Source organism: Haemaphysalis longicornis, unplaced genomic scaffold, assembly GCF_048455015.1.
Source record: "Haemaphysalis longicornis isolate Haplotype H1 unplaced genomic scaffold, Haemaphysalis longicornis Haplotype H1 scaffold_7, whole genome shotgun sequence".
In the NCBI taxonomy this organism is placed as follows: domain Eukaryota; kingdom Metazoa; phylum Arthropoda; class Arachnida; order Ixodida; family Ixodidae; genus Haemaphysalis; species Haemaphysalis longicornis.
In genome coordinates, this window is record NW_027526422.1 from 98,383,349 (window position 1) to 98,403,486 (window position 20,138).

Sequence of the window (20,138 nt, forward strand, 5' to 3'; positions counted from 1 at the left end):
GCGCGAGGTATCGACCGCGGTGGTGATTCCGGGAACACATGCAAGTTCTGTAAACGTTATTTTTTATTTTTTAGGTGCAGATCTCGAACAGACAATTTATACTGCAAGTACTCGGGTATGCTTCTTGAATAAGCTTTGCGCTACATAGAAACTACAATGAACAGAGTTTTTATTGTTTTCAATAATACGAATACGAATAGATATTTGCATTTTTAACAAAATAATAAAACTATTCATTGTTTAAAATTATCAAGAAATGTGCAGAACGCTGAACACAAGTGCGGCGGTTTTTATCAAACATAATCCCCCCGAGTTTGCGCCCCCCCCCCCTCCAACCCCCCCCCCCCCCCCCCTGAAAATACCTGCTTCTGTTATTTCGGGGATATGCGGAAACGCATCACCCTGGTGTGCACCAGGCAAGCAAGCATGCTGTCGGCTATGCACGACGCTACAATTTATGTGTGTATAGTTGTTTTTACTGTAACGGCTACCCAGTTATTATTTATCAAAATTTAGTTCCACTATGAACGCAAGTGGCCTTTCTTCTCTCAAGACTTACTCACGGAACATGCGGCATTTTTTTTTTTTTTTCAAATTTCGCTAGCTTCGCGAAATGGCCATTATAAGCTATATGTGATGATCTATGAAAAAGATATTTTGTACATGTTGACTATCCGCTAATTTCTACTCGCTTTCTGCTCCGTGAATTTCTCATGGAGAACATAAATTGTGGTTAATAAAACACAGGGCAGTACAAGCTTGATCGTTTTACGCTCCTTTTCTTTTTCATCATTGGGCGCCCTTGAACAAACTGCAGCCTATCTCTGCGCCTATCACTGGCGTCAGCAGGTAGTTTATATAATGGTTTTGATAGTTACACTGAATCACAGTAAACCTTCAATTATTAAAAAAACGCTTTATCAATAAGAATAGATACCTCCATGAGAATAAAGAAGGAAAGTTCGAAAGGCAACCTTTGCCGCAAAAAGGCGTAACACTTTTGACCTGCATAAAACGATTATAACAACATCGAGACATGGAAACATAAACTATACCTATTCGACAGAAAATACAAAAACCGGCACTGGCATGCGACAGCAGAAGCTACGCTGATCAGTTTTCGGGGTGCGGGTGGTGATAAAATAGTTGGAGAATCTAATGGAGTAGCGGAATTCGTCGATTGTCTTATTGAAAGCGCGCTGATAATGCACTACAGATTAGAGAACTGCACGGGCCCGGGCTGACCCAAGAGCCCGGGCACAGCCGAAGCGTTTTTCGGTGGTCTCGGGCCTGGCTAGGGCTCGCAGACATGGGCCTGGGCTGGGCTCAGGCTTGAAGAGATGCGCCTGGGCCGTTAATACTGTATTTCAAATTTAAAGTGTAGAAAACAGATTTTCTTAGTTACTTCTACACGCTTCTTGAATCAGTGATTGATTTATCGATTATTGATGAGGTTTAACGAGCCGATGCATCGCAGGTTATAAGCGTGCCGTGTGGAGGCCTCCGGACTAATTTTGACCCCTGGCGACCTTTAACGTACGTGAGCCGAAATCTCGAACACACGGGCGTTTTACAGCGAAGCTTCAGTGTCTTCGCTGATGCCGTTGTACCCCAACACGCGCTGCAGGAAAGCCAACTTTTCCAGTCCGTGATGGTGAATGATCGTTGGTGAAGCGGAAGAAAAAACTTCACGCATCTCCATGAAGTGAATCATGACGAGTGGGCGAAGCACTGGGGATTGTTCTTACCGTAAATCACACGTGAGGGTGCTTACTGTGGCTAAAACGATTTCCAATCCAATCCAACACAATACAATTCAATTTAATCCAATCCAATCCATTTCAATTCTATCCAATCCAATCCAATGCTTCTCGATCGCGCATGCGCAGCACGGCTCTCAAGGAGCTCTCTCTCTCTAACCTTTTGTGAACCTTTTATTTTGTTCTTGTCACCCTTTTGTTGACCTTTTGTTCACAGACGTTTCGATTTACACGCTGATGTGCCGTGAGCAGGTGCGCCGGACGCCGGACAAACCTCCGCCTTAAGGTGCTTCGCCCCTAAAACGGTTCGCGTCGCCGGAATCGAACGTCGGTACCTCGCGTTATGAAGCCGGCGTCTATCCGATTGCTCCATTTCGACATGATCGAAGCGAACGCCAAAAAGCAGGTACCGATGCGCCCGCCGTACACCGCAAACCCAAACGGTAGGCCTACGGACTGCACACCTGATAGATGACGGGTGATTCTAGAAAAGCGGTTACTACCACTGAGTAGACGTACTCGCTGTATGGTATTGCCCAACCAAAGAATTCATCACGAGAAAGGTTCGCGTTGAACAATTGTTGTGGTTAGACGGAGCGGTGTATGATTTTTTTTCTTTTAGCCTCCATCAAACAGCGGCCACCTCGGCCGGAATTCGAACCCGCATCCTTGGGCTCAGCAGCACAACGCCTTAGCAACTGAGCCACCGCTTCGGGTACACAATTCTTAATGTTATTTGCACGCATCGTTCAAAAAATGCTTTTTTTCGGTAGTTTTGATACTCATTGGACTCCTCTTTTATTGTAATTTTATGTACGGCCACAAATTTTGTACTTTGAGTATAGCGTTCCAATGATACGATAACAAGGGAGGCCCCAGCGGGAAAGCATTAATTCAAGCAACCTACATCTATGTATATGTCGCATCCATCGAAATGCGGCTGCCGTGGCCGGGAATCCAACTCTCGTGCTAGAGAAACACATGTGACACTAGAAGAGGAACAACAACAACAACAACAACAACAACAACAGCTCCGCGCGCTGATCAACCGCTGCAGGTAAAACATTTTAATGCTCGTAGAGTACTCGAGCATTTAAACGCGGCATTAAATTTCAGCATATATACTTCTGTCCGAGAAATGTGATGGCTCCAAGAATTTGGTCTACAAAGGTGAGGGTGACTCTGACGTAAGAACTCGCGCTATTATTACGCCGATGTGACGTGAACTGAAGACGGTGAAAGCAAAATTACGTGTACTGCTTTACCATAAATTTTCGCTCTTCAACCCATGAGTGCTGTACACACTAGATGGTCTGTCTGATTGTCGGCTACGAGTGGCTTCAGCGTTTAAGCCCGGCCTGCTCTCACACAAACGCGCGCCCGCCCTAGTCTTAAAAATAAATGACCGGGACCGGCCAGGGTCCAGGCTGGGCTTTACAGGCGCATGCGCCAAGGTCGGGCTTAGGCTTCAAAGAGCGGGCTCTGTTTGGGCGCGGGCCTTAAAGGGACACTAAAGTGATTTGTAAACATTGCGGGATTATAAATGCAAATTGTAGTTCGGAGTACCTAGGCTCTGTTTCGACCACTCTGAGCGCGTTTACGCGAATTTATTTAGTAGAAAAATCAATCCGAAAATGCTGCCCTCCTCTCTGCTCCCGCGCCCATTTTCTGTGGTGTTTTCGTGTGACGTCGGGAGGAGAGGAGCTGGCAATTGGCTGCGCTACTGCACGGCTCCCCGGCCTTCAGACAGAGTCAGTCGGCCCAGCGTTTAGTCCGCTGGTCGCCGATGGGTCGTCGCAATTCGTTCGCTCAGTTGAAACGAAGCCAGGAAACGTTTGTGATAGCAAGAATGTGCCTTTCTTTACTTCGTTAGTTTGTACACTGTATCTAGCTCCAAGTCAAGGTCGCTTCACACAAGCGCTGCACAAGCGCACATGCGACGCTTCGCCCGCTGGTACGCCAGTATGAAACTATAAGGCCTCTTGAAGGAGGGAGAAGTGGAAGCGAAGTCAATATAGGTACTAAGGAAATAAAATCAACTAATACTTTTACCGTACAGCCTAAAACTAGGGTGCATGAAGCACGTTCTTGCTCTGGGCGAACAAGAACAGCGGTCAGCAGCACGACTACGCATCTGTGAACGCTTTTCCGTCTAAATACAATTGCTAGACGTGAGTTATTGTGGAAACATGGGGGACGCTTACTGCACGAGCGCAATACAACAAATAGTCACCTAAGCTGCTTGAAATGCTGAAACTAAATAAAAGGGTAAACTGGTTATATACATTACATACCTCATATTTACAAGGTCGGCAGCGCTCGCCCGCGGCTGAGTGGTCTGGAGCCACAAGTATGTCTTTGCAACTGTTTTGCAAGTCACGAGTTCGAATTCCAGCGGGTAGGTTCTTTTTTTTTATAAGTTACCTTTTTCGTTTTCCGCCGATGTTTTCTGTGCTGAGTACACCTTTTTTTGGGCCGCAACGTTCATTGCTCCCCGAACTAGTTCACAGAACACGCGCAGGCTGACACTGGCGCGCTAGCGAGTTCTCGTTGGCGTGCTGTTGCCATAAGCACCGACTGCTTGCGGGCAGTGGGCAGTGGGCACAGGCCAGAATGAACAGACCCTTGGCCTGGTGCGAACACGCTTTTTACGATACAGGCATGAGTGAGGCAAGCTCCAAATATTGGGGGGAAAAGCGCATGGATTTTTAGCGTCTGCGGGGACACGGAGGGCGTTCATCCACTGCGTAGGCCTCGGCTAGTGATTGCTACGATTCCAAGCCGTGCTGGGAGGCTTACCTTATGCATTTTACAGCCGACAACACGGCAGAAACGCGGGACGACGATTACTGAGGTATTGAGAATGCCCATCCAACGATGCCGTCGGATGTCAAGCACGTTGTTTTACAGAACCGAAACCGAAACTTGTTTGGTTGCTAACCTTGGGGATCGCCCAATCACGGTGCGTCTGCTCCGATCGTCACAGCCTTTAGTTGGTGCGGCCGCCGCAAACCGCGCATGGTAGTTTTTCTTCTTTTGCGCTTTGTAAAATAATTACCGACTTGCCAACCGAATAAACGATGAAAAGTGTGCTAATTTGAGCCAGTCTACGCATTGCAAGCAAAAACGGGAGCTTGAGAAATTCACTTCAGTGTCCCTTTAAAGTCAGGCCACTGCAGTGGTCTACTACAGATCCTAGATACCTGTCACGGCTGCCATTCGCTTCCCTTTTTAGTATGCGGTAAAAACATCGCTATTTTGTCCGGTGTCCCCTACAAAGGCCTGCTCTATGTAGGAACACTAAAAACATGGTGCCTCTACTGCGCTCAACGATAGTGACTCTACTTACTCCTATTACAGACTTTACAAATTCAGCTTATCGGCATTGTAAAATAAAGTAGTTGCATTAGGTGAGAACACCATTAAATACCATTACTTTTACAATTACACCTGCCTAAATATACGAAGAACATTTTCTACCAAACACGACGCTTCCACCATGGCCACACGCTACGCCCTTTCAGAGAGAAACAGAATGTGGTCAGGTCCTACCCACCACCACAAGTTTCTCTACTCCCTTGACCCACAGCAGTCGTCAAGGCTTCCGCAAGCTCCCCCGTCATCTAGAAACATTATTTCATCGGCTCCGACTTAATGCAGCCTACACCAACAGATACCGTTTCCGAATTAGACTGTCTACCGCCTCCAGGTGCAACAACTGTGCATCGGAAGACACAATTGAGCATCTTTTACTCTACGGTCCTGTTTACAAGGAACCTAGATCAACGTTGCTACAGGACATTGCACGCATAGGTTACACGCAAGGACCATGACCTTAAAAACCATTTTAGGGCCCTGGCCGTCTTCTTCTCAGCAACGCCTTGCCCTAAAATTTCTGTTTTCGTACCAGCGATACTGGCTTAATTCAAAAGCTTTAAATCTCTTCCCTCTGAGACTTTCGCTCTTACCCTTTTACCTAATTTCGTTGGTCCCTCTCTCAGCTTGCATCTCTTTTCTGCCCTCGTCTCTCTTGGGCCTTTCTTCCTTTTCCCCCTCCCCTAACAGAGTAGCATGAAGGCGATTTTGTACGCCGGCTAAACACTCTATTTTCTAATAAAGAGCTTGTCTCTCTCTCACACAATTACTTTTAATTGTACACGAAAGCCCTGAATGTGCTGTAGCCAACACATTGCGAAACCCTGGCGTGTCTAATTGTGATCCCTGGAATTCTACCTTGTGTCTTTTTTTTTTTCAGGGAAATGAACCAGATAGATTTTATCAACCAATGTCTGATTTCACCAATCTAATCCCGATATATTTCACAAACCCCTTCGTGTCTCAAAGACGCGAGCAGATTTTATGGTCTAATAATTAGTTTTTCCACGCACTTTTAAACCATATCATAAGAGCCATAATTACAACATGGACTATACGTAACCAGCTAATAATGCTCGACGTTACGTAACTCTTGCAGCTCGAGAAAATTTTGCACCGCGTTTTAATGGAGGAATAAATAAATTATACACACCAGTGCAACACCAGTAGTAATTTTGGACCCTCCAGTTCCACCGAGGGCAAGTACAGGCTCGCCTTTTTCGTCTAAAAACACCGTTGGTGCCATGGAGGACATTGGACGTTTTCCTGGCTTGATGTAGTTGGCCTTGGAGGGCGGTACACCGTAGTGGTTTCGCCTCCCAGGTGTTGAGAAGTCGTCCATTTGATTGTTTAAAATGACTCCAGAGCTGGTGCGCACTCCACTGCCGAAGCTGTAGAACAAAGTATAACCAGAATATAGCTTTCATTCTAAATTTTCTATATATATATGTTATATTCTCTGGTTTGGATGGACGAAACAGAAAAAAAAGGCTACAGGAAACTGTAGTTTGTGTTACTAAACTATATATGCATACGTGTGAGCGCTACTTTATAACTGTTTATATTGTTTTTAGGTGGAAAACAGAATGTAAGGAACGTACTAGCCGTTGATGGAGCTTGAAACTGCAATCACGACACCATCTTTGCCCCAGAAAGATGCGTGTGCAGTGCCTTGGTTTATCTCCTGCGATTCGTTGACATAGCCGTAGTAAGTAGGATCGGGGAATGTGTGACTGTCATTGATTTTGGCCTTCGCCTCGGCAGCCTTATCCTCAGACGTGAGAAACTTTACTGCCTAGAACAAAGAAACAGCGAAGTCAAGAAAGGTAACAGCGGCTAATATTTCTCAAAAATAAATAATCGTAATGCAAGGTCTCCATCATGGAGCACTGTAGTACCACTTTACAGCAGTGACCTTGAAAATTTGTTGTTGAATTACTGTGTGGACCAAATGCGGCGGATAGCCTCTTAAGTGAAGGACTGAACACAACGCTGCTTACTCGTATGTCGTGGTACCAGGAATACCTTCTTACTGCGTTCCCTGCGCGGGAGTTCTATAGACGGTGAAATGTACCAGGCATTATGTCGAGTGTGATGAAGCACCCCACTAGCACCTCGCGCTAGACCGTCGTACAAAGTGACCACATCAGGTGCGGATCATCAAGGCGATTTATTCTGATTAGCAGAAAGACAACGAGAATACGCACAAAGGGAACACACAAGGGCAAAGGCACCCGGAGATGTTATAAGCGTACATTTTCACGAGACCGAAACAGTGTCGCTGATGGACAACACAGTCGAAGCAGGGATAGGCAGGGATAGTCTCATCACATCCGAGCCCGTCAGGCACCCGATCCAGCCATGTCGGTGATGGACGCTGACAAGACTCGAGGACAGCGCTTGTGCTTGTTGTGGCACCCCGGGCCTACGCTGCGAGGAGGGACCGCTATCCTGTGGACGTTGCGCGGGGGTCCCTTGACGACGTGCGGCCTGGTGAACTTGTCGGGTAGCACATGCCCCACGTCAGGCCTCGGGTGTTTAGCGCGAACCCAGGTCTCTGCTCGGGCCTACGCCGCGAACCACCTTGAGACCATGGATGGTATGCCCAGAGCTTCCCGGAACACCTCGAAACGAGCCGCCAGAACGGGCCCGGGACTCGGGAAAGGTGAAGTTCTGGCAGTGAGGATTCAGGATCCCGGAAAACCACGCAACAAACCCGCCTTGACGTTATTCCATCACCAAAACCCGGAGTGCACACCGTCTTCCTCCTTCTCTTCCTCCGTAGAGGCACACCCCTCATCCTTCTTCGCTTGTGGTCAAGCCCACACCACCGCGTTATGGCACAATGCATAAACACAACGAGATTCCCGCAGAAACGCTCCTCCATCGCCCTCGTAAAAAATTTCTACACGTCCGAGCTCAACAAGAAACAGGCTTTAAACCCCTTTCGGAAGCTCTCGTCCTGTTTTTTTAGATGCGAAGCATCTCATGCTCGGGGCTGTGTCCCTCCGTCCCTCGTTGTCGTTGTCCGCCATCCACACTCCACTGCGCATGCGCGTCTCTTTGGTCCCGTCAGCGTTTGGGCTGACATCAGTGCAGTCCACTATAAAAAGAAATAGGCGGCGCCCGGTTTCGATCCCACGACTCTCTGGCCGCAACTGGAGGTACGTGGTGCTCTTCCCACTGCGCTACAAACCGAGACGGGAGCATGTGCTAAGAACGCGCCTTATGTCCTTCACTCATTCAAACTACGTCAAGAAGCTACTGATACAACGAAGGCACGCGAAGCTGAACGTCAACGGAAACGACGAACTGAAAACTAATGGGAACTTCAGTCGACCCCATGGCTGCTTCGCATACTACTCAGGGTTCCCCTACGGGAGGTTGGTGAAATTTTTTTTTCTTCTAAATTATCTCTGAATTCATGGAACCGTCATTGATGTTAAACGCCATGTAGTTTAGAGGAGTTAGATTCTGAGTTTGCTTGTTGCATGTTGAAAGTGACGGCCCCTGCTAGTAGTGATGCTGAACAATATGCAGTACAGACTACAAGACCTGATTGACGGAATCAGCATTGACGTTGCATTTACAAACCACGTATTTAAACCCTTAATGTACGCACGCTAGCAAAGAACATGTCTAAAAAAGACGCGCATGCTCATGGCATTTCAAACTCTTTAAAAGCATGCAAAAGATCCCTGTATTTGTTTTTTGGTATGTGCGTAAGCACTCCTCACCAGGTGAGGTTGGAAGCTTCGGGCTCTCACGGAAGCGCACTCTTATTTCAATTCAGATCCATTCTGCCACTTCTATGATCCGAACATTAGATAATACTGAAGGGGTGAACCTCATACGCATGTCGTAGCTTCCAATGCACCAGAGGGATGTGGGTTCCAAATGACTGCGAATGCCATTCAAAGTAAACGGGGCTCACCGAGAGGCCGACTTATATGTCGCTGGCGGATGCGGCAACGCGTCGTCACCGGTCCCCTAGTGCCTGTTGCCTCTAAACTAGTGAAACATGGAAAAGAGAAGCGAATTTAATGCGTGTAAATTGAATGACCGACGCTTTCGCGAGACGCAAATTTGACTGCAACCACCAAATCTCCGAGATAGTCACAAGCATAATCTTTTTTCTGTGCGCGAACAAATACTCGGAAGAAACAGTCTCTTCAACCCATTAATGGTTATGCTAGCGCGAAGTCAAAAAAAAAGGGGGGGGGGGGATTACGTCTCTAGGCGCTACGCCTGCGTGACCTTTTTATCCCTTCTATATTATGGCTCCCTTTTACACGGATGCTGTACCCGCTGGCCCAGTTGTCTTCCTTTTGCACATCACTGACAGCGCATGGTGCTAGGGCTCACTTTTTTCTGCGCGCCTTCACCGGTCCGCTCTCCTCGAGGTCTGCGCAGAGTACTTTATTTACATCCTGGAGACTAGAGAGTTGAAGTCGCTAATCATGGGTGCAGTGTGAAATTCATCGAGCAGGCTCCGTTTCATGGGCAACACACGCAATTTTCCACGCTAAATTTTTTTCGGGCCTGAAGGAAAGGCATGATCTCGAAAATGACTGGTAGCACATGTGCGCTTAGCGGCTGTGTTGTACACACGAAAGGCATTCTTCTGCTCATCGTGTGGCGCCTGTGGTTACAATTATGGTTACACTACACGTTATAAATGAAGTGGCGGGCCTTTCAAATATCGAGAAAAAATGAGGTAACAACTTGGAGGCAAGATTATTGATTTCCGATTTTGGATTTCTGATTGGTGAAACCTGCGACTGGAAGAGGCCAAATATAAATTTTCATCTTGAATGTTTGTGCCCACTTGAAACAAAAACCAGGACGGCTTTTCAGTGGCGTTCATAATATGTTTTATTTTTTCAAACATGATACTTCTGGAATTTTTATTACCCGCCACGGTGGCTCAGTGGCTAAGGCGTTGCGCTGCTGAGCATGAGGTCGCGGGTTTGATTCCCGGCCGCGGTGGCTGCTTTTCTGATGGAGGCGAAAAGCAAAAACGTCTGTGTGTACGAGATTTCGGCGCACGTTAAAGATCCCAAGGTGGTCAAAATTAATCCGGAGCCCTCCACTACGGTGCGCCTCATCACCTGCGTTGCGTCGGGTCGTTAAACCCTACAATCAATTCATTTTTATTTGTCTAATGAGCGGTTGTTGAATTAGCTTGGCAAGTTTCATTGTCCATTCCATGAAATCGAAAGTGCAATAAAGTGTGTTTCATTTTTTTTTCCGGACTCTACTCTATATGTACCGAAAAAAACTATACCCAGTTTTACACAGTGTGAAATCTGCCTGAAACAGCAAAGCTGTGACCCTCTTGTGTCGGCTCAAACGCCAATGGGCGCTCCCCTGAGAACGGCAGCGCCGTCACCAAGAAAATTTCACACTATTCGCGCCAAAGAATCTGGATCTAAATGTTAGCGGCGAGAAGCTCTATCCCCTCTTCCTGCTCTAACGGGAAAGAGAGGAACCCGGCCCTATGAGACCACTGCGCCTTCTTTCGGAAAGTCTGAGAACCCGTTTCTACGAGGCCTCCGGCGGGTCTGGGAACCTCCCCTATACTTGCGTGTTGCACGACCTTCAACAGCACCGCTGTTACAAAAAAAATATTTTGGCTTAAAGGACCCATGAAGAGAAAACAAAAGTTTGTTTTATTCGAAAGATTAGGTGTTTCATAGTACCCCAAGCGCTTTCCCGGAAGCAAATGATGCTTTATTCACTGAGAAATAAGGCAATTTAAGCCAAAATTTTAAATCTCCCACTTAATTGCATATTTCGTGACGTGAACAATGGCGTCATAAGATCCGGTCCATGAAACACATACTTAGTATGTCGACTCCATATAGCACCCACACGCGGGAGTCAGACAGGAACCGGAACTCGTGCCGAAACCGAGACGGCGGCAGTTTTAAAAATACTAGTAAAACCTAGTGCACCCGCAGCCCTAGTCATAGAATCGCCTGATCCAGACAACAAAGCTCTCGTCGAGGAGCTCGGGCCACGGAGCAAGAATATAAGGAGAGGAAACGCCCATTGCGGCCGGCGCGATCGAGCGACTAGATAATGTCACAATCATAACTACGGCGACCTACGGAGCTCCGCAGCTGCGGCGGCGAACAGTTTGACAGCGGAACCTGGTTGAATGTATTAAAAGCAATACTGTTGTTTGCAGCATTCGCCACAAGGCGTGAATCGCTATGCGCTCGAGCTGCTGCTCGACGCGGGGACGGAACGCGCATTTATCTCGGACGTAGTGAGCACGAGTCATGAATTGTCCGCTGTACTCAACTCGCTTCGAGCGCACCGCACGCAAGATAAGGCCGTGCGTTTACAGGTTTTACTTTTTTTTTGCGTTTCCAGGTTTGTATTTTGGTCTTGGTGCTCGCGCAAGATTGCTTACGCATTAGAAGAAAATGTCCCTTTTATTCGCTCGCCTCGGCCGGTTTAAATTTGACAGAAAATTAATCGCGAAGGCGGGCTCTTCAGTCAACGGAAGTGCAGAAGAGCGCACACACTCTCGCTTCGGCCACGGAATGTTTTGGCGGCCCGGCGAAATGCCGACGCGATGCTGTGGCCGGGTTGGACTGGGCCAGCGCGAACAGAACGTGCGCCGGCCGTGGCGATGACCGCGCCCTTCCTTCGCTTGCCGCCAGATGCCGGAAACTTTACGTTCGCCAAGTGCTTGTGATGTTATCAGGCTGCCCCAGGAAGCTCAGTTTCCCCTCCTATTTTATTCTTGCTCCGTGGCTCGGGCTTGCATTTAACAACCTCACACCACTTGAACGCTCAATGCTTCTAAGTGCACGAGCGGCAGGACTTGTGGGATACGCGGATAGACCATAAAGCGTCCATTCCGCGATAGGCACAACAGACGAACGCCTAGCCGTCGGCATCACTGCCTCGTCAGCCCCGTCGCGACGGACGAATACAGACTGGTACGTATGTGCCGTATTTTTATTACGGTTAATAATAGTTAATTTCAGTAGCAGTACCGCTTATGCCAGTTGGCCGGTGTCGTATATGGAAAGCCGTTCGCGCGAGCTCTCTGCTTCGACCAGAAAGATACGAGCGTCAATGCGCGGTGTGTACGGTATTTTTTTTTCCAAGCTCAGAGCGCTTTGACGGCGATTTGACAGGGTCGGCGACGAGCGCCAGCATGTCCCAGGAGTGAGATAACGTAAGGCTCCCTGCCGTAATCACTTCGTCGGAAATGAAGCGAGCACACTCGTACTGCCTTTAGCTCCCTTTCTCCTCCGTTTGCAAAGTTCACAAAACGTAGCCACTTGCTTCGCCGAAGTTCGTCGTGGGGCAGCCCATGAAAGGAGTTGTCTTCACCGGCGGGGATGTCGCACTCCCTCGACGATTGGCCCGTACTACATGAGCATTTCAGGACGCAGAAACTAAATTTCATTGTAAAGTACTCGAACAAACTGAAGTTTTCAGTGGTTGTAAACTGGAAACGAGCTCGTAACGACAGCAGCAAGCCAAAACCATTCCGAACTTTTGCGACGACTGGCATTTTCTCGTCGATGCTTGCTGTTCCTTACTTCACTCGTTTCTATTTTTACCTTTGGTAGTTGGCGATATGACGGCCAACCTCCTGTCAAGGGAGGAGGAGGAGGAATAAACGTGTATCTGAAGCTGTCAGCCCTGGGGAAGAGTCCTCATTCCAGGACCCCTTGAGTCCGTCCGGCTTCTTGGGCTCGCTGCACCAGCCAAAGCTGGTCGTCAGGGTCCGAGCTGGACAGTGCTCTCTCCCAGTGCTCAGGGGAGGGGAAAGGCAGGGGGGGTAGGTGGGGGTTCTTATCACAGCCCCAAATGATATGGTAGAGGGTGCCCGGAGTCTCCAAGAAGCGGCATTGCGAGGAGTACAGGGTGGGGGCCAGAATGTGGGCTCTAGTTGGGTGGGGAAATGTGTTTGTCTGAATGCCTCGGAGGTGGCGCTCTTGTTCTTTGGTGAGGCTTTTGTGCGCAGGAGGATATAGCATTCGTTCCAGACGGTAATGCTGAGTGACTTCGTGGAACGACAAGAGAGGGGAGACCTGCCACTGCTCGCCGAACTCCTGGCTTGCCCGGTGGGTCAACTCTCGGGCATGCTGATGGGCAGCTTCGTTGCCAGACACGGCGGAGTGGGCTGGAGCCCAAATAATCCGTACGGGATGTCGAGGAGGATGCTCGAGTAGAATTTTTCGGGCAGGTCGGGATATGAAACCGCTGGAGAAGGTTCTACAGGCTTGTTGGCTGTCTGTGATGATTATTTCTGCCGAAGTTTGTGCAATCGCTAGGGAGATGGCCGCTTCCTCCGCCTGCAGAGAGTGGATGGTGGGAATTGATACGCATGTAACGAGGTTTTCGGTAGTAGAGACCACAGCGGTCATAGCTCTTCGCCCAGGATATGAAGCGGCGTCTGTATAGACTGTGGCAGAGTTTCGGCCGTATTGATTAAGAATAGCTTTCGCTCTGGCTTCCCTACGAGCCTCGTGATGTGTCGGATGCATGTTGCGTGGTAGTGGGGCCACATCAATGAACTTGCGAACCTCATCGGGAAGCTGAGTCGAATCCGCCTGCGGGTGTTGCAGAGGAGAGCGCAGGTGTAGTTGAGATAGAATGGCTCTACCGGTAGGGGTAGAGCTCAGGCGTAAGAGCTGGCTCAAATTCTGGGATTCCAATAATTCATCTAAGGTATTGTGGACTCCCAACCGCAAAAGTTTCTGCGTTGAGGTGGTAACAGGCAGTCCTAATGCTAGTTTGTACGCCTTGCGTATCAGGGCTTCCACCTTGTCCTTTTCGGTCTTACTCCCTCCCTTACGCCATACTCTCCTGTCAAGGGATTAAGATACCAAGCAAGGTCGCGGCTGTACGTGCTGGAACGGTTCGTTGGCCCCAGAGAGCCTCGAACCCGAAAATTCGTCTGCGCGACGGCGAGATGTCGCGCTCGGCCGGCGGTAGTTTCGTACGCATTGGCGTACACGTTTGCGTGTTTGTTCGGGACAAGTGTCATAAAATGAATGTGCAGTATGTTTAACGGGCATATAGCTCACTATGCAAACTGGTAAACCCTGCCTAACTTGCGTTTGCTTTTGCCGGCCTCCGCCAATCGCGGAGCATTCTAGTGTGACATCATAGGTTCTGTAGCGGGAAATGAGCTGTTGGGTCGCACGGTCATTGCCTTTTTTCCTAATTATGTAGCTTATTTGAGCGAAGTTTGTGTTAAAAGTGGTGTCAGTATGGTTCTAACGAGGCAATCTTTCGAATGAACCAAACTTGTGTTTTCTCTTAATGGCTCCGTTAACGTACCCGTTCGTTCGGGTTTAATCGCCGGCGTGCGCTGTATTTTGTGCTGTATGGACAATGGACAGGCTCCAATGCTCTCACTGTGCCAATAACACGTGGCTATGTTGGACCCATTAGAGTTCACCGCGCCCAACTGTTAACAGTTTATTCCAAGGTGCCTACAAACACCGTTCGCAAAGAGCCCGAACGTTTGTGGTTGTTGCATAGCCGAAACCGTTTGTTGCCTAGCACTAAGGAATACCGAAGGGCACGGCATCAAGGTAAACAAATCTTTCTAACGGATGGCCTGGCCTATTTATTTATTTATTCATTTAACTCAATATTTATTGGTTATTTATTTTTATTTAGATAACTAATTAAAAAATAATTATACGAGATACCCTCATGGTCCCAAAGGACATATTGGAGTGGCTGTACATGACAGTACAACTCAAACAAAAATAACAAACCTTAGGCAACTTAGCAATTCATGTATAAAGCGAGAATAAAAAAGAAAAGCAAAAGTAGAGAAAACATTTGAAAATTCACAGCATTCATACGGACACTTAAACACATGCATAGAAGACATACGATATGATATTGAAAGTGGTGACGCTAAAAGAGCTGCAAAATGAAGTGCCTGTTTCTCGAAAGTCATGCTTGCGGAACCTACCGACCGACACCTTGTATCCCATGTACGTAGATTTTTAATGTGTGCTGTGGATTTTACCATGTTTATCCGGTGCAACGTGTCAGAATTTGACGCAGGCTTGGGGAATGTAATCCATCCTCACGACCCTATTCTGTTAGCCGCGTAATGAGGTTTGTAAGTTCAAACCGCATCGTGTTCGTGTGAACATATCTTTCCTTGATGGAAGGGTTTGATTTATTTTGTGAAGAGTCTCTAATTCTTTTTCGGGTCAATGTGTTTAGCTCAACAACAAGTGCTGTACCCCAAATGCGTGTCGCACGCCGCCAATCACGACAACAGGAAAATGGACATTGCAAGGAACACTTACGTCGGAGCAATTCACAAAGGCTGGATCTCCAAGAAGAGCTCTCTTGGCGTAGGAAAACTTGCAGGATTCAACGAACCTGTATACAAGAGTAGGCGTAGAATAAAGTGTGCACTGAGTAGCTTAAATATTAAATTAATGAAAATACACAGCTCGCCTTGATGTGGCTTTTGAATGTATATACACTATCAAGTACAACAAACGCTGCGGTAACTAACGATGGCAGAATGAAACCAGGTATTTGTGAACTTAAATTTGGGTTCTTTCTTCCGTGAATTCGCATCACGGCTTTCTGCCTGGTTGTCTTGCGTCAACCAAAAGCGACGCCCATACCGTGGCCGCTTCGAAACGCTGTGTGGATCCTGCTACCCCGGCGCGGTGGGCGTCTTACTATAGCGATGCATTTCTAATCCTCGCGTTTACAAGTGGCCTGTAGGGCAATGCTAGGCATCCTTGTCACATTTTTTGACGTGTGTGGAACTGTATTTTTTCCAAGCGTGCTGTGCTGGCAAGCGATGAGATGCTGTATTTGCAGCCAGGTTGTATCCAAAAATTAGAAACGCGTTAGAAAGAGTCCTGTTTTTAAAATTCGTCAAATCTAAGAAAACGGCGAAGCAGGAGAAGGTACAAACATTTTTGTAGAATATATGGCAAACTATTATCTGATATATTCTGTAGTCGAGGACTGATGTTTGACTGATTAGCAGTGCCTACTATAGACGTCATCCGGAATGTTCATTTGTGTACGTGCACACCAACCACTTCCTCAGAACAGTTTTATCAGTTTTAAAATAACCTACGTTATTCCCTACCTGCTTTCTGCGTTGTTCCCTGCTCTGGCTGCCTGCCGGGCCCCCACGGCTAATTATATTTTATATCTTGTTGTAAAGCGTTATCAATTTTGAGACGTCAAAAAATAAACTAGGACTCGCAGAAGGACCCGAAGGATCTTTCGAATTCAATTAGATCAAATGATTCTAAGTGGATTGCTCAAAACCACAGATATTACGCATAGACACAGTCAGTCATTACGAACGCGTCGATGAATGAAGGGAAAGTGAGTTTACCTATGCCATGTTTGCACGTTGTCATCTAAACACTCATGGCTTGAGTTGCGATATTGGTCCATTATGCCCAAGATGTGGGCAAGCACTGCTCCGCTGCCAGGTGGCGGCACCGAAAGCATGGTAAGCGTATTCTTGAAGGAAACGTTCAATGCGGCCTCCCAGGTTACATTGTAGGCGGCCAAGTCTTTTTCTGTAATAATGCCCTCTACGGTAAGGGAAGAGCAAAGCCAAAAAGCAAATTATTGCGACGTCACTCTTCTTTGCGTAATTATTTTTAATGCTACAATTCCAACCCCACGTGCGCAAGCGTTATTGCATATCGCTCACGTGCTGCCAGACGTGACACCTGTCTTTTAAAAAAAACGAGGTTAAATGGAAAACTCTGGAATTAAAGCGCGGTCCCAAGAAGTCCTTCGTATAACTCAGCCTAAGAGCGGTGCTTAGCTTGAGACAAACAGTGAGCAAGGGTTTCCACAATGGTTTAATAAAGCAAAAATTCTAGGCTTTTTTTTTTTCTCCCGCGCCGTGCAGCTTTACAACTTGTTAATTCCCATACTATTTCTTATCTCTGCCGTAAAGACAGTACAATTAAGGTTATTGCTATATCTAGACAATTTCACTTATTCAGGCTACTGCAAAAACAGTTCAATGGTTTCATACTTCGATTACAACAGGGTACAGTCTATTTTCGTCGTTGTCTGTGACGGGGTCGTTAAGTATCGCGGTCTAGGCATGCTTGACATCTTTATACAAAAACAGTCGCAGGTAGGAATAATGTGAACCACAGAAGGAAGGCGAAGAACATGTACATATAAAATGAAAATTTAGAAAAAATGGGGTAAAACCGAATTTAAATCCCACCGCTACCACTTAGATCTTCAGGATTTGATACCTAGTGCTTAAGAGCCCTTCGTATATCTGAGCTATGCTTTTTTAAAATTGTTCATTAAGTAGTGCCACCGACGTTTTAAGCTGCGAAAGCTACGTAATGAGCTTTGTATGTCCTTGTACATATCCCGCAGAAAGTGTCACCTGCAGTCGTTTCGTACGACGTATTTTCAGTCAATTTCAGTTTTTGCACGTGACAAACCCGTGCACTGAGCTCATTTCAACATCAACACCCACGTGACGTAAATAGGGCCTGGTTGACAAACTGTTGACGCCAAGACCGCGTGCTATGCAGTGCTTCTTTAGTACCACGCCAGTTATGATACGCCGCACATCCTATTCCTAACTTCTTAGACCAATAAAGAGGGGGCGCCAATGTTGCTGGTACTGAAGCATTCGGAGAAGCTAGGTCCTCCTGCCTATAAAGAGTGCCAGGCTTCCCATCACGGCTGATGTATAACGGCTGCTTTCACTAGCTGCTCCCTGCGGCACTTTGCGGGTGCCGGCGTTGCCATGCGGCCGCTTGCCACGTCTTGCACCGTGCGCGACTGGTGTCAAGCGGGCGGCCGCCATCAGAGCAGTAATTCCACGAGGGTTTTCTGGTTGTGGCGGACGCCGGCGTTCATGTTTTGTTGAACCAAAACGGGCACGAGTGAAATAGCTGTGCATAATTTTTTATGCTGAAGTCGGTCATCTACTGTGTCAGTTCATGAATATTGAGCCGCCGGCGTTCATGTTTTGTTGAACCAAAACGGGCACGAGTGAAATAGCTGTGCATAATTTTTTATGCTGAAGTCGGTCATCTACTGTGTCAGTTCATGAATATTGAGCCTAGAGGTACTGATGGAAGAAAACAAGATGCAATGCGGCAGTTTCGTGCCACTGCTGAATTAAAGTGGGAACAAAAAATAAACCCGCTATGAAAATATTGCCCTTCATTTGTGCACTCTGTATTCATCATTTGACCACAAGGTAGGTCTGGGTTTTCAATCATTGTGTGCATCACCGCATACACAGAATCGTTGATTGTCTTGATGATTGTTTAAACTTTCCTGCTATGACTTCAGCAGATATAAATGTCGTCTAGCCTGTGTAAGAATGCCGTCCAGCGGTGTAAGCACTCCACTAAAACGGTGACGTCCCGAGGACCTTCCTAAAAAAACGTCGCCTCTGGTACTTTTTTAATATCCATAATATAGCGTAACGCAACCTAGCCTAAAAAGCACACACCAATTATTTGAAACCCGAGAAACTACCCTAAAACATCAAAATTGCAATTTAAGCTAAGACTATAAAAATTGGCGACTCCCACTCACAGGTGAGAATTAACGAAACGCAGGGCTTTTGTCGTTACATCGTTGAATACCGGGGTTGAAATCAACTTACGTGAGACATTCTAGTGTATTGAGCTGTTCGTAGTTGCTGATTTTTTTATAACGGTGAGCCGTGGCAAATGTGTCGAAAAATTCGAGACGTAAGAAGAAACGTTCAAAGTCTCAATCGCTGTGGTGCAGACACCGAAGATCCAAGCGCAGAGAACGTGATAAACGCATCAAGGGGGGCTTGGGCCTTCGTAGCCGAAGCTATGAGAACCTTCTGGGTCACGGGATTAGAACCTCCTAGGGCATGGAGGAATCGACTCGGGGCCGCAACTATATGCACTGGCCCAGATATGATGTTGTAACGCGGCCCTGTCTCCACAAAGTGGCAGAACCGAGAACGATATACTGAGGCAGGTATATGACGGAGAACCCTGTTGGGAACGTATTTCGTTGTGTTCCGAAGGGGGCCGGGTGTATTTTAGGCGAAAGAACAGTTCACTTCAGTAAAACTTTATTGAGGTTGGGGAAGGGACTTAATGGAGAAACTTCGCTGGAGTCATCTTTTTAGAGTCCCAGAAGCTTGTGCACCAACCCAGGCCCTGTCGATCAGCTGGCGCCGGTACTCCAAGGCCTCAGAAGGGAAAAGGTTTGGGCGTGTTGGTTCATAGTCACACAGAAAAGAAGTGCTATTTAAAAAACTCAGGACAAGGCGTGTACGGGACAAGCGCTAAACTTTCAACAAAAAGTTTATTGCAGAACCAGCGCTTATAAACACGTCTGGCTAGCATGAATTGAGGAGGAAGAAAAGGGAAACATCATAACGGTGGGCGAAACAAAAAACAGTGACGTACCGCCTACGACAAGAAATCCAATTCAAGTTTCGATAAGGCTACAGACGGCCTGCTGACGCATTGATCCCCAGACCTTGCTATCTCTGCCGCTTCCACAATTTCTCCTGTCAGGCCCGAGCGGTGAAAATACAAGGCGGTTGTTTGGTCGTACAGAGGATGACACGGGTTTCCCGAGACACATTTTTTACAATGGGCAGCCAGCTGGCCGTCGGTGGCAACGCTCCTGACCTTGTTCTTGTGCTCTTGTAGGCGAACGTTTAAGCATCTGCCGGTCTGGCCGATATAGTGTCTGCCACACGACAGAGGAATTTTGTAGACATTGTCCTCTTTGTCCTCGGCGCTCTTTGCCCTCGTTGACCTTGTGCCATAAAACACCAACCATCATCATCAATTTTGTAGACAACGCTACGTCGCATTTCACAAAGGCGTGTCTGTGCTTGATAGCACGGATCGGTTTCCGCGCACGCGTGGTCAAGGTCAGGGGTCAAGGTCGTGTTCACGGCGCCTAACAAGCTTTTGGCTTTATGCAGGTTGAGCTGCCCCACGCGTGCGCGAAAACCGATCT

At 47.4% G+C, this 20,138-nt stretch overlaps 1 protein-coding gene across 1 annotated transcript in view; it reads right to left on the minus strand.

The window, feature by feature from the left end:
* The window catches only part of LOC144146156 (scoloptoxin SSD14-like), a 116,220-nt gene that overhangs the window by 29,582 nt on the left and 66,500 nt on the right, over positions 1–20,138 (minus strand). Inside the window, exons 7-10 of the mRNA XM_077678122.1 lie at positions 16,513–16,717; positions 15,449–15,524; positions 6,737–6,930; positions 6,289–6,526 (exon numbers count right to left, since the gene is read on the minus strand). Of these exons, the coding sequence (XP_077534248.1) occupies positions 6,289–6,526; positions 6,737–6,930; positions 15,449–15,524; positions 16,513–16,717 (713 nt within the window). The remainder of the gene's footprint in view (positions 1–6,288; positions 6,527–6,736; positions 6,931–15,448; positions 15,525–16,512; positions 16,718–20,138) is intronic.